Source organism: Peromyscus eremicus, chromosome 3 (assembly GCF_949786415.1).
Source record: "Peromyscus eremicus chromosome 3, PerEre_H2_v1, whole genome shotgun sequence".
In the NCBI taxonomy this organism is placed as follows: domain Eukaryota; kingdom Metazoa; phylum Chordata; class Mammalia; order Rodentia; family Cricetidae; genus Peromyscus; species Peromyscus eremicus.
Genome location: NC_081418.1, coordinates 152798894 through 152811983, shown reverse-complemented (window position 1 = coordinate 152811983; position 13090 = coordinate 152798894). Strand labels below are relative to the sequence as shown.

The following is a 13090-nucleotide window of genomic DNA, read 5'->3' as shown; positions in this document are numbered from 1 at the left end:
GAACTTCACAAATCTTTCCTCCTCCTCCTCCTCCTCCTCCTCCTCCTCCTCCTTCTCTGTCTCTGTCTCTGTCTCTGTCTCTGTCTCTCTCTTTCTCCTGTGGGTGTGGGTGTGGGTGTGGGTGTGGGTGTGGGGGTGTGTGTGAGACCTTACCTGTCACTCTTTAGACACTTTCTACCTTGCTCTCTGATACAAGGACTCATTGACTTGGGACTAAGTAGGTTCGGCTGGCTGTCCAGCAAGCCTTGGAGATCTGTCTGTCCCTCGAGCTGGGATTACAAGTCTGAACCACCATGCCTGGTTTTGATTACGTGGATTCTGGGACTTGAACTCAGGTCCTCATGCTTACTTGTGTGTATCTATGTGAGCGTGTGTGTGTGTGTGTGTGTGTGTGTGTGTGTGTGTGTGTGTGTGTGGTGCCATGGTGCACCTGTGGAGGTCAGAGGACAATCCACAGGAGTCAGTTTTCTCCTCACATAGGTTCCGGGGTTTGAACTCAGGTCACGGAGGCAATCATCTTTATCTGTTGAGCCATTTGGTCTGCTCATCATTATTTTGTTGATTATCAGTTCTCTAGTAAGCGTCATTTTAGTATTTAGTGTGACGAAGCAGCTACTCCACAGCACTCACTGCACAGCTTACTTTGGTGTGCTCTAGTACTGCAGCCTTAGGGGAAGCAATCTCACCTTGGCCAGGAATTTGTGAGTCAAACTAGTCACATTTTTTTCAGGGACACTGTTTTTACTTGAAAGGACATGATATACTTACTTTGATTTGGGCATTTGGCATTCCCTTGAAGAAGAAATTAAATGGCTCTGCCATTTCAAGTGCAGTGATGAACATTTGTTACCGGTGATTACCTTCTTGCTGGAGAGATTGGTGGAATCTGGAGGGCTAGTGATGTAGGCAGTTGGTGGAGTAGATACTTGCATGCACACAGCCCTGGGGTCAACACTTGGTACTGAGAGAAAGAGGAAGAGGGCCCAGAGAGATGGCCCAGTGGTTAAAAGCACTTCTGCCTGTGGAGAAGACCCAGGTTCATGACTGCTCACAATCACCTCTACCCTTGTTCCAAGGAACCAGACACCCTTTTCTGGCCTCTGAACACACTAGGCAGACACACTCATATACATTAAAATAAATTGAAAAGAGGAAGGAAAAGAAAGAAAGAAATAGAATTTTTTGTCAGGTTGACCACTTTGAGCTCTTAGCAGGCTGTTGATGTCAGCCTTTGGAGGCTGACCCACCTAGCTCTCTCAGTCACTGGTTTTTCCAAACCACTGAACATTACAGATTTATAATAAAGATATTGTAAGGGCGAGGACTCCTCTGAGGGCGTCTTGATGTGCCAGATTAACCTAAACAAGTCCCTGGACTTATCTTCATTTCCTTCTGGTGAGATGGGACTTTCAGGGTGTTCCATCATGAGCCTGGAGGGTGGTGGGAGGCGGTGGTTGCCCTGTGCACACCTTCAGTCGTTCAGTCCCCTGTAAAGCTGGTACTGTCAGGAAGAAAGAAATCTTGGCATGTGTGAGTTAAGTTCCCATCAGGCAGTAAAATGGTCAGAGCAGTCTTGCATGAGCAGGACCTTAAGATTGGACTGTCTCCCAAAACTAGACTAACAGTTGGTCCCTCCCCTCCTTCCCTTCCCCCTCTCTTCTCTCCTCCCCTCCTCCCTTCCTCTCCTCCCGTCCTTAGCCTGCCAAAGGTGCGTTCTCAGCTCCTGGCCAGGAGTGGGTGGAGGTGGTAGCAGTACACTTTGGATCTTCCCTTCCTGATTGTCTATCAGGTCGAGGACTGAAAGGAGGACCCCTTTCCTTCCCTTCTCTCCCCATCGCTCCCCCTTCCCCGCCCCTCTCCATTCCAGTTATTCTAACGTGTTCTGTCAACTGTTCATCTGAAGTTGAGGCCAAGGGCAGCAACTTCACCACTAAGATTGTCTTCAGTCACCTCCTGACACCTTTCCTTCTTCCTCAGCTGTTTGAAGGCTTGAAGGCCTTTCGAGGAGTCGATAACAAGATCCGATTGTTTCGGCCTGAACTCAACATGAAGAGAATGTGCCGATCTGCTCTGCGGGCCACTTTGCCGGTATGCACATTGGTGTTCCCTTCCATTTCATGAGTTGTTCTAGTCTTCCATCAAAAACAAAACAAAACAAAACAAACCTTTCCTGAATAATTGCATCAGGTTTTCCACAAACTGTATAAATGCCGACTTTATCTATGCAATGCCCTTCAGTTAAAGGTCAGAGGAAACCTTGCAAGAGCCAATTCTCTCGACCACGTGGGTTGATGGCAAGTGCCTTAACCTGCTGAGCCATCTTAAGGCATTTGTTATACAATTATACATTTTAATGCCTTTGTGTAGAGAGGAGAATTAAAACTCAGCCTAGGGGAAGTAAACCACTTGTCTGTGGTCACTCAGGAGGGTGAGAAAGCAGGCTGAGGTTTCTTTGATTTCCCAGCCAAGTGTTCATGGCATCGATTAAACTTCATCTCTGGCCAGCTGCACCCAAGACTTGGCTTGTTGACACGGGTTACCAGTGTCGATGGTCACCCTAGTGTCTGGCATCCCTGCACTGTGATCATGGGTGAAGGTCAGCCCCTGAGCTAGTGTGTGGTGCTGCTCCACCTTGTGTAGCTCTTCATATCTCTGCAAGGGTCCCTCTCTGGCCTGTGGCCATGAGGAAACTGCTCGACCATTTTACAAAGCCTGTTTTGTAACCCATGGGTTAAGGGGATGTCCTCTGAGGGATCAGCTGCCCCTTGTCTTTCTGACCAGTGTTCAGGATGTCATAACATGCACTAGTGACATTCCACACTGGTGTCTCACAAGCCGCTTCTGGTCTTGAAAAACCAGGAGTCCTTAAATTTCAAACATGCAAATTTTATCTCTATTTTTCCTTCGTGGTTTGTGTTATGTTTTTCCTGGGTAAGAAGTTCTTTTGAGCCTTAAAGTTGAAGATATTATCTATTTTAAAAACAGAAATCATAATGTTTTGTTATACTTGTTCATAATATCCAGTTATAATTGAGACTATAAGAGGCCACAGATGTCAATTTTTAAATAGAAGTCCTAATATTTTGTTAGATTTGAGTATAAAATCCAATTATAATTGATTTAGGAGTATGAGGCCACAGACATCCATTTTAAAATTAAAAAACTGTAATTTGTTATATTTGAATGTAAAACCTAATTATAACTGATGTGGAAGTGTGGTAGAGGGGTCTAATTTCTTTATCAAAAATCTCATTTGTTTGTTTGTTTATTGGGGGGAAGGAGGCAGTGTGGGGTTCAGAAGACAGTTTTGCCTTCTCTCTACTCCGTGGGTTCTGGGGATCAACTCGGGTCATAGGCAGCGACAACACGTGCCTTTACATGCTGAGCCATCTGAGGCCTCAGGAGATCTGATTTTTTTATCTTTTCCTTATGAATAATTCACACTTACATAATTTTCTATTTTGCCAAAGTGTCTACAGAATTTTTTTAAGTGTTTGTTACGGATACCTTTCGTGGTGTTTCACGTTGGGGAGAATGAATGGAAGCTGCTTGTTCAGGAGCCGACCGGGACTGTAAGATGGGAGCAGTCTTGGAAACGGAGTTTCTGTTGGCTCTCTGTTGAAGGTCTGCATTGGTGTCCTGGTTAGCGTTCATTAGGGATTCTGTCTTTTCAGGTGTTTGACCAGGAGGAGCTTCTGGAATGCATTCGGCAGCTCATACAGATAGACCAAGAGTGGGTCCCGTATTCCACCTCTGCCAGTCTCTACATCCGCCCCACGTTTATCGGGACTGAGGTAAACCTGACTGTATTTGGGGGAAGGATTTTATGATTAAAAAGCCTTTCAAAAATTATGGTTGCAGAGCGAGATCCAGGACAGGCACCAAAACTACACAGAGAAACCCTGTCTCAAAAACCGCTCCCCCCCCAAAAAAAATGACCTATTTTGCGTATGTACACAAGTGAGCATGTGTGTGCCACTGTGTGTGTGGAGGTCAGAGACTGTCTTGGGAGCTGGTTCTGAAGGAATTCTTATGAGCAGAGGACACCCCAAAGCCAAGTTGCCGGCACCAAGGAGATTTGTTTGCCCCAGAGAGACAGAGGCAGGGAATAAAAGGCAAAGACTGGAGACAGAGGATGAGGGAGAAGGGGGAGGGATGTCCTGGGGGTGGAATGGAGACCGGAAGGTCTGCCTCAGAGAGGAGACAGACATGGCCCATAGACAAATGACAGTTTATAAAGGTAAAGGGGAAACCTTGGGTTAGGATGAGGTGTTGATAGGGCATGTTAATTGGGTGAGCCAAAGAGGGGCTTTTGCTCTAATACTGTGATAGCTGGAGCTTGGCAGTCAACCTCAGGAGGAGGAAGTGGCCAAATAAGGGAGTAGACCTTGGTGGCTGGATTTAGGAATGTGATCTAAGGGCTCTTTAGTAAGGCAGAGGGAAGAGGGAGAGGGACGCAGCCCGGGCCATGCTTGCTGCGTTCTGGCTGGCTAGAGTTCCCTCAGGTTTTCCCTTCTACTGTGTGGGTTCTGGGGATGGAATCGGGTACTTATGCTCAGTAGCAAGTGGCTTCCTCTTCACTGAGCCGTCTTGTGTGCCCCCAAGTGTTGTTTCCACGGCTGGAGACTGAAGCCAGGGATGAGCACTATTGCTCAGCTTAGCCTCCGGCATGCTTCTTTCTTGAGCCTTTAGTGTGTGGTTTGAGTGACACCCCCCCCACACACACACACACTCTATCCCTCCCATCCCAGTCACCCTCCAGCTCTGTTCATCCTCCCAACTGTGAAGGCCGTCTTTCTGTGAAAGATGAGATAGGTTTGCGGGGTGACGGTTTGCCACCATCAAGTCGGTAACTGTAGGCAGTTCACTCAGGACTAACTGAAGAGAAGGCATGGTGATGTTTGCTCTCCCTTGACTAGTCCGAGCTTGCAGGGGTGTGCCTCCCCCACGACAGACCTGGGTGTGGATGTGACCGTACTGTAGAAGTTATGGGAGAGGGCTTGGTTTTATTTTCATTTTCCTGAATCCTCAGCATCTCTTGGTAAAGAGTAGGAAGAGAGGGTCCCAGTCCAAAGAACAATTACTGAAAACGTAATTCATGAGGAGCCTTCGGGAGCTGGAAGGGAGGGACGGTTTGAACAACCAACAGGGTTGAGGGATGGGCCTAGCTTGTTGGCAAGTGTCCCTACCCCCTGAGCTGTCCTGCCAGTTCCACTCTTTATAAGATAAATGTACTTCAGACGGTTTCCCTGTCTGTTACTGGCATCTTTTGAGAAGCAAGCATTTAATTATTTTCGGATTCATTCATTTTAATTTATGCATGTTTCACCCACATGTATGTGGACATACCACATGTGTGCTTGGTGCCTCAGGAGGTCAGAAGAGAGCACTGGATCCTCTGGAACTGGATGGCTGTGAACCGCTATATGGGTGCTGGGATCCAAACCCAGGTCCTTTGTTTCTCTGTGTAACAGCCCTGGCTGTCCTGCACTTGCTCTGGAGACCAGGCTGACCTTGAACTCAGAGTCATCCTGCCTCTGCCTCCCAAGTGCTGGGGTAGCAGGCGTGGGGTGACCCACCAGACTCAAACATTTACTTTTAGTATAAAGTTATCGTTTGCATTTTGTGGTTTCTGTGCTTTGTGTTTTAGAGGCTTCCTCTCTTGGTCATTCTTCTGTTCTAAAGTTTTTATTTCATTTAAACATCGTCCGTATGGATGCGGACTTTGTGCTGAAGAACTCTCTTTCTTCATGTAGACACAAGTTGTCCAATCCATCCCCTGGCTGGCCTGCTTTTCCACATTGATTGCAGCGCCTGCTCACAGCACGTCAGGTTTCATTGAGAAAGTCGAGGGCTTTCTACCCATGTCTGCCTTTAAGAACGAGAGTGCTGTTTCTGACGCCTGTGCCTTGCTCTGGACCTTCTTTCGGTGTTGGGCCCTTGTTCACCTGACCTGCTGGTCTCTGCCCCCTCACACACTCAGCTGTGGTTATTGGCCTCTCTGAAGAGTCTTAACTGTAGAAGTTAGTGTGGGCTTGGCCTTTTGTTGACAAGACTTTCTCTGGGGAGATGCAGCACACGTCTGCTTACCCCAGATAGGGAGCCCATGACAGACTGAAGTACGGAGACCGTCAAAGTCCAACTTGGTGAACCAGTGAGTTTTATTGTTCTTTACAGGAATACGGGGGAGGGGTTACTTACAGGGGCAGAAATGACTCAGGACAGCTGCATCACCAAATCCCATCTCAGCACAGGTGACAGCTCACAAAAGCCGGGAGCCTGGAACATGGCCTGCAGGCAGATTAAGAGGTTGGAGAATGTCCTTTCCAAGTCTGGTCTAAATCTCTTCTAAGCAGATGGGCTGGTTTTTGCTTCTTCCAGGCAGCTGGTCTGGTCTGTTTACTTCGCAGCTTGTCTTGTCTGAGAGTCATCTTTGTGGCTTAGCTTTCCTGAGAGGAACCCTCAGCTTTTATTGCTTATCCTGGCAGGGACCGGCCTAGTGAATCTGGTCAGTCTCAGGGACCTCCTGAAGCTGTTCTGAGTTGTTTACCTGAAAGCTAAAGAAGCGTCCCTGGCAGATGGGATGTTGGAGGAGACTGTTACACAGCACCTTATTTGTTCTTCACTGTATTTATCTTTGAGACAAGGTCTCATGTATTCCTGCTAGCTGAGAACGTACCTGCAATAGACCAGGTTGGCCTCAACACTGCCTTGATTGTGTCGGGTGAGCCTTCCCAGTGCTGGAATTGCAGATTTGAGCACAGGGCTTGCCAGCCCCCGCCCTGCCTTTTTGAGGATCAGGGTCTCACCCTCTCTCCCCGACCAACCTCAAACTTACGGTAAACCTCCTGCCTCTGCCTCCAGAGTGGGATTGCAAGTGTGCACCCCCACATCTGGCTCACCCCCACATCTGGCTCTGTGTTTGCTCTCTTCCTCCTGGCACAGTGCTTGAGCTGGTAGGTGGAGCGGCATTGTCAGAGCTGTGAGGGGATCCTGTCTGAGGAGACTCCTAGTCCTGTGGACCACCTCTTGCTGGGCCGCCCTGTAGCTCGGAGGAGGCCCCAGCAGCCCCATCCGTAACAGGCCAGACAGAAAATAAATAGCTTTGGTTTTGTAGGCCAGACAGAAAATAAATAGCTTTGGTTTTGTAGGCCACTCAGCTCTGCCCTGCCAGTAGAAAACGAGCAAGCACATCCCATCACACTGGAAAGGAAGGAGCAGGCTGACAGGCGGGGAGCGAATGACATGTCCTTGGGTGATGTGCCGTGTTCCTCTCCTATTTCCCAGAGTCCCTGTGCACTTGACCATGTGGACATTTCTGCTCATGACAGTCTGTCTTCTAAGTGCTCATTTTCACAGTTTCAACACTGAGTGTCGAGCTCTGGGACCATATTCTCCTGTCATTTATGTCACCGTTGGCTTCATTTCCATGTGACCTGAGTGGTTATTCGGGAATGCAGGAGGCGGCTTTGCTCTGCAGGAGCCGAGGCCAGTGCCATGGGAGATGGAGGAGGAGGACAAGGCGGAGGTCTTCCTGCATTCCAGGGCTGCATCCTTGCACTCCGGGCTGTGTTGGGCTGGCATCTGTGAGGTGTCTTTAGCCCAGCAGTTAAGCCACAGAGGAAAAGGATGCAGTACTTATATAGAAATGTCATGTTTCTTTGTCCTCCTCTGCTCACTCTGTGGGTCATTGTGGAGTCACTGTTCTCAGAAGTGACCTTCAGAGTCCCTGAAATGTAAGCCAGGTTATCTATTATCACCTGAACCCACAGAGTGGAGCTATTATCTATGGCAAACCTGTGGGAGGCCACCAATGTATTGCTCAGCTGGGTGACCTTCAAATGTAGTGACTTTTGTATGAGACAAGGTCTCATGTATCTCAGATGGGCCTGAACTCACTATGTAGCTCAGGCCGGCCTTGACCGCACAGCGATCCTCCTGCCTCAGGCTCTCAAGGGTTTGAGATTGCAGTTGCATGCCATGGTGCCTGCCTCTACATTTTCTGTAAAGGATGTCTTACTAAGGTTCAGTTGTCTTTCTACAAATATTTGATAAAAACCTGGAGTAACAGGGCTGGAAAGATGGCTCAGTGGCTAAGAACTCTTGGCTCTTGCAGAGGACTTGAGTTTAGTTTCCAGCATCTATATGGTGGCTCACAACCATCTGTATTTCCATTTCCAGGGCATTGGAAGCCCTCTTCTGGCCTCTGCAGGGACCAGGCACACACACAGTGCACTTACACCCATGTAGGCAAACACGTGGAGTAAAATGCAATATGAAATGATCCTGCACTTCATGGAGTTCACTGGTTATTGAAACGAAAGAAATAGTAGATGTAAGATGACTGCATGTTAGTCTACATTTGACAAGCAGGGTGCTGGAGTGGCAAGTACCACCAGTCCCTAACTCAGGCTAAGGGCACTTGTTCCCTGAAATGACACCTACATGATGTATAAGATGGGGTTGAAGTGCTTAGACAGGGACGAGATGTGTCTTAGCATGGTTGGTTACTTTGTCGCAGAGAGTTAACTAACTATCCCGTTGTTGTGGATAAATAAATACTGTGACCAAAAGCAGCTTGGGGAAGGAGTTTCTTTCAGGTTACCTAAGGCTCCTGGAGGAGAGTTCGTCAAGGCAGAGAAGGTATGGCAATGGGCAGAGAGAAACGGTGGGGGACAGGAAGTTGGCTGACCACATTTTCATCCACAAGGGAAGGGGGATCAGAACATAAACCCACAAAGCCCTGCTGCCCGGTGACACATTTCCTCCAGCAGGGTTGTACCTCCTAAAGGTTCCACAGCCTTTCCTGGACATCGTCACCAACTGGAGACCCAGTGTTCAAATTCGGGCCTCCCCCACACAGCCTGAGTGTAGCTTAAACCACAGACCTATTTTCCCAGTGCTTTGGAGGCTGGGCATCCGAGCCTGGCCGTGGCCAGCTTCTGGTGAGGCCTGCCAGCCACTCCTCAGTGACCATCGTGTGCCAGTAAGGTAGAGAGTTTCAGTGCCTTTTTTTCTTTATGAGGACCCAAGTCCAGCTGGAGGGATTTACTCTTGTGACCTCACATGATGTTATGCCCCACCTTAAAGGCCCTGTGTCCTCGGCCAGCCACATCGTAGCCGTGACATTCTATCCTTACTGTCAGCTTGACTGGATTTGAAAATACTTAGGAGATGCACATCTGGGCATGTCTGTGAGGGCACTAACAGAGAGGTTAACTGAGGAGGGAGAGCTATCCTTCGATGTCACCCATCATGTGTCCTGCCTAAATCAGAGGGAAACTGAACTGACCGCCATCTGCCCCTCTTCCTGACTGAGGACAATGTGACCGACACTTGACACTCTCTGTACTGTTCCTTCACTAAGTGGCTTCTGCCGAGTATGGGAAAAATCATTACTGTAGGGAGTCAGGGCTTCGACATGGATTTGGGGGACATAATTCAGTTGCTGGTAGAGATGGGGAAGGCAGGAGAGAATGCGGAGGGGGGAGGGATGAGAAATCGAATGAGCACATGATGTCTGAGCTGGGGATGCAGAGAGCATGAGGGCTGCGGGGAGGAGCCAAGCAACAGAGTGTACATTCAGGGGAGGTCATGGGTACTGTATTGATTATTGTTACTATATGTATGTGAGTTTTTATCCCCATGTATGTACGTGCACCACATGTGTGCCTGGTGCCCAAGGAGGCCAGAAGAGGGGACCTCTGGGCCCTCAGCCTAATGGTTCCCTTCATTTACAGATTCTCTGTCATTTTCTTACTTATTTTAATCTTTAAAAAAGGTTTATTTTTAATTCAGTGTGTGTGTGTGTGTGTGTGTGTGTGTGTGTGTGTGTGTGTGTGTGCATGTGCGCGCAGTTGCTGGTAGAGTCCAGAAGAGGGCTTTGAACTCTTGAGAGCTGGAGTTGCAAGTGCTGTGAGTCATCTGACTTGGGTGTTGGGAACTGAACTCCGCTCCTGGAAGAGCAGCAAGCTCTCTTAACCCCCCTGAGTCATCTCTCCAGCCAAGTTGTTCTTCATTTTCTTCTTCTTTTAAAGGTCTATGTAGCTCCAAACTTATATAGCTGAAGTGGCTCTGACCTACTGATCCTCCTGCCTCAGCCTCCTAAGTGCTGACATGACAGGCATATGCCACAGTACCTAGCTCCATTTTCTCCTTTAACTCTGAAACCTTTTAAAAAAGAAGTCTCCGACTGAAAGAGAAAGCTAGCTGGTCTCGTTGATAGCTGTGAGCCCCTTCTGTGCTTTTGTTTGCTTTGCTGGTTAGAACTGTCCCACGCAGCACCCCCTCCCTGGCTCCCACTGCTGCACTCTCTGCCTCTGAGGCCACACTGTTTCAAATGGAATTTCTCGGCTCACTGACTCCTTTCTGCCATCCTTCAAATAACTAGTGACATCACGCCCTTCTGTGAGGGATTCTGCGTGACCCAGAAAGAAGTGGTGATTCTCACAGTGAAGTAGGCTTTGTTTCACATCACACCTAAGAATCATTCCTCTATGCAGAGTACAAAGGGGTTTGACTATTGCGAAGCTTAGCATAGGCAGTAAAAAAATCTCTCCCCGTCTCTGTCTCTCCTCCTGTGTACAGAAACGCATATACATATATAAAGGCATTGGTGCTTCTGCCTCAGTATGGTCTCTTGAAGCAGCGAAGTACTACATCCTTTTCCATTCTTTATCTATTCAGATTCGATGAGGATACTAAGTCTAGCATTGCTCCTGATCAGGCTGGGGTGTAGCTTAGTGGTCTGCACTGACCTAATGTGTACCTTAAACTCCCAACGTCTCCCCAGAAACACCCCCACCCCAAGAAGGAGCTACTGTAATCATAGTCCTTGGGAGGCTGAAGCAGGAGGATTGCTCTGAGTTTGAGGCCAGCCTGGGCTGCATAGTGAGACCCTGTCTCCCAAAGCCAAAACAAAAGCACCCTGAAATGTCCGAGAGGATCAGACTTGTTGCTTGTAGCCCCCATCAGCTGTTGACACCCGTATTTCCCCTGGGTTACGTGGCTTTGTTTTAGTTGATCAGAAACAACTATCATGTAAGGACTCTGTTGACTGTCATCTGACTGACAGCACACAACACAACTCCAAACCGAGCACAGGATCTTAATCGCTTTCCAGGGCAGAAGTGAGAAGCTTTAGTCAGGGATCCTGAGGGGAGAAGCGCCTGTCACCAAGCTCCTTCTCAGAGCCTAGAATGACATTTGACTCACGCTCAGTATTGAAACGGCATTGAGACTTTCTCCCATCTGCTCCTCCAGGAAAGCCAGTGAATTCTTTGATTTATTTATATTTATTTATTTTTATTTTAATCTTTATGTCTATGAGCATTTTGTCTGCATGTGTATCTGTGCACATGGGTACTGTGCTCACTTGAGGCCAGAAGAGGGCATTGGATCTCCTAGAATTGAAATTACAGATGGTTGGGAACCTCCATGTTGGTTCTGGAAACTGAATCTGGGTCTTCTGCAAGAGCAACAAGTGCTCTTAACCACTGAGCCATCTGCCCCCCTCCCTCAATGAGTTCTTTTCATGGAAAGACAATGAATGAAGGTGTGGTCCACAGGAGCTTGCAGATGTGAGTGGACCTGTCTTAAATTTAGAAGGTATGAAGTTACATTCTCAGATGCAGCTTTGGCCAGCATTGAGAAATGCTAACGTATAACTTAGCTGTTGCTAAGGATACAGATATGAATGAAATGATTCATCAAGAACAGATATGAATGAAATGACTCATCAAGATGCTTTTTCTAGAGGCAGATTTGATGGAGGTGCTGAATCCTGCCTTTCTCCTTCTGTCTGCTCTCTGCCGCCCCCTGGTGGAATAAATGCAAATGAAGCACAGTTACAAAGTGAAATTTGCTTTTGCTTTGGTACTGCTGTTGAAATCTAGAGGGCTTTGTATTCTCCGCCACAGATCTTCCTCCTCAGCCCGAATGAGGTAAAATTCAGTACAGAAAAAAAATTCATTCTGTTTTAGGTGATTGTTACTTTTTTTTAGTAGAATGCAAATTGCACTGGCGTGTGTAAATCCAGTGAGGTGTTCCAGAATTCATGTGGTAGGTGACAAAGTGTTATTGGGTTGTACATCAGAAAGACAGTCCATTTAGAATTTAGAAGATAAATGTGGCCTTCAGGTGGCAGTTAGCACAATGGACCTGCAATTTACTCCGAGTGGCCTCTCTGGATTCCTTATTGTTTTTGTATCAGTTACTTTCCAGTTGTGATAAAACACAGTGAGCAAGGTAACTTATAGAAGAGTTTATTTGGGCCTGTGATTCAGGAGGGAGTCCCTCGTGGTGGGGGAGGCTAGCAGGAAGCCAGAGATCACTTCTTCAGCCACTAACTTAAGAAAGTCAGTGAGGCTGCAAACTGTCAGCCCTCAGGAAGTGAGGCCCTGCTAGGGGCGAAAGTTCTTATCTTCCTCAAGGGAATCCAGAGACAAAGCTCATCTTGCAAAGCAGAGCTTGAATTCCAAAGAGAACCTGAAGTGGGCTGATGATGGGTAAATCTAACTAATCTTATCAGTAAAAACCAGGAGTCAATGTCAGAGTAAAAACCTGAAAGATCAGAGAAGCAGGGGAGCAGCCACAGACGCTTCCTACCTCTTCTGTTCCTCCATCCAAAAGGGCTGAGATTCTGTCTCCGCCCCACCTTGCCATTTCCTCTCTCCTCTCTGTACAGTCCTCCAGACCTCTATGGTTAACTAGGGCTAGCTCCGTCCTCTGACTCCAAGCAAGCTTTATTTGTCCAAACATGAACAAAATATACCACAACAGGCTGACCTGTTAACGGGAGGAGCGGCCCAGTGAACTCTGGGTTGTGGATTTTGACATTTCACTTTGCATTAGTGTTCGTTAACTGTACCCAATGGGTCTCCTGACGTTTTCACTTCCTCCCGTAGTGTATTTGGAGCTGTGTGTTCTCCTCCCATCACTTCCCCTCCCTCTCGTGAAGCCCTCCTCTTCCAGGCTAGTTGTACTGGGTTTACTTGGTATTTTTATGGGTATTTATAAGGTGAGTGGTGTGTATCGTGTAAGGTGACCCCTTTTCCCTCTGGTTATTGTGGGCAGGCTTTCCCTGTTAGGG

At 47.7% G+C, this 13090-nt stretch overlaps 1 protein-coding gene across 4 annotated transcripts in view; it reads left to right on the top strand.

Annotated features, from left to right (window-relative positions):
• Positions 1–13090, top strand: part of Bcat1 (branched chain amino acid transaminase 1) — a 90483-nt gene that overhangs the window by 47872 nt on the left and 29521 nt on the right. For all 4 annotated transcript variants that reach the window (XM_059256343.1, XM_059256345.1, XM_059256342.1 and 1 more), the window contains exons 4-5: positions 1978–2088; positions 3675–3794. In XM_059256343.1, coding sequence (XP_059112326.1) covers positions 1978–2088; positions 3675–3794 — 231 coding nt within the window. The remainder of the gene's footprint in view (positions 1–1977; positions 2089–3674; positions 3795–13090) is intronic.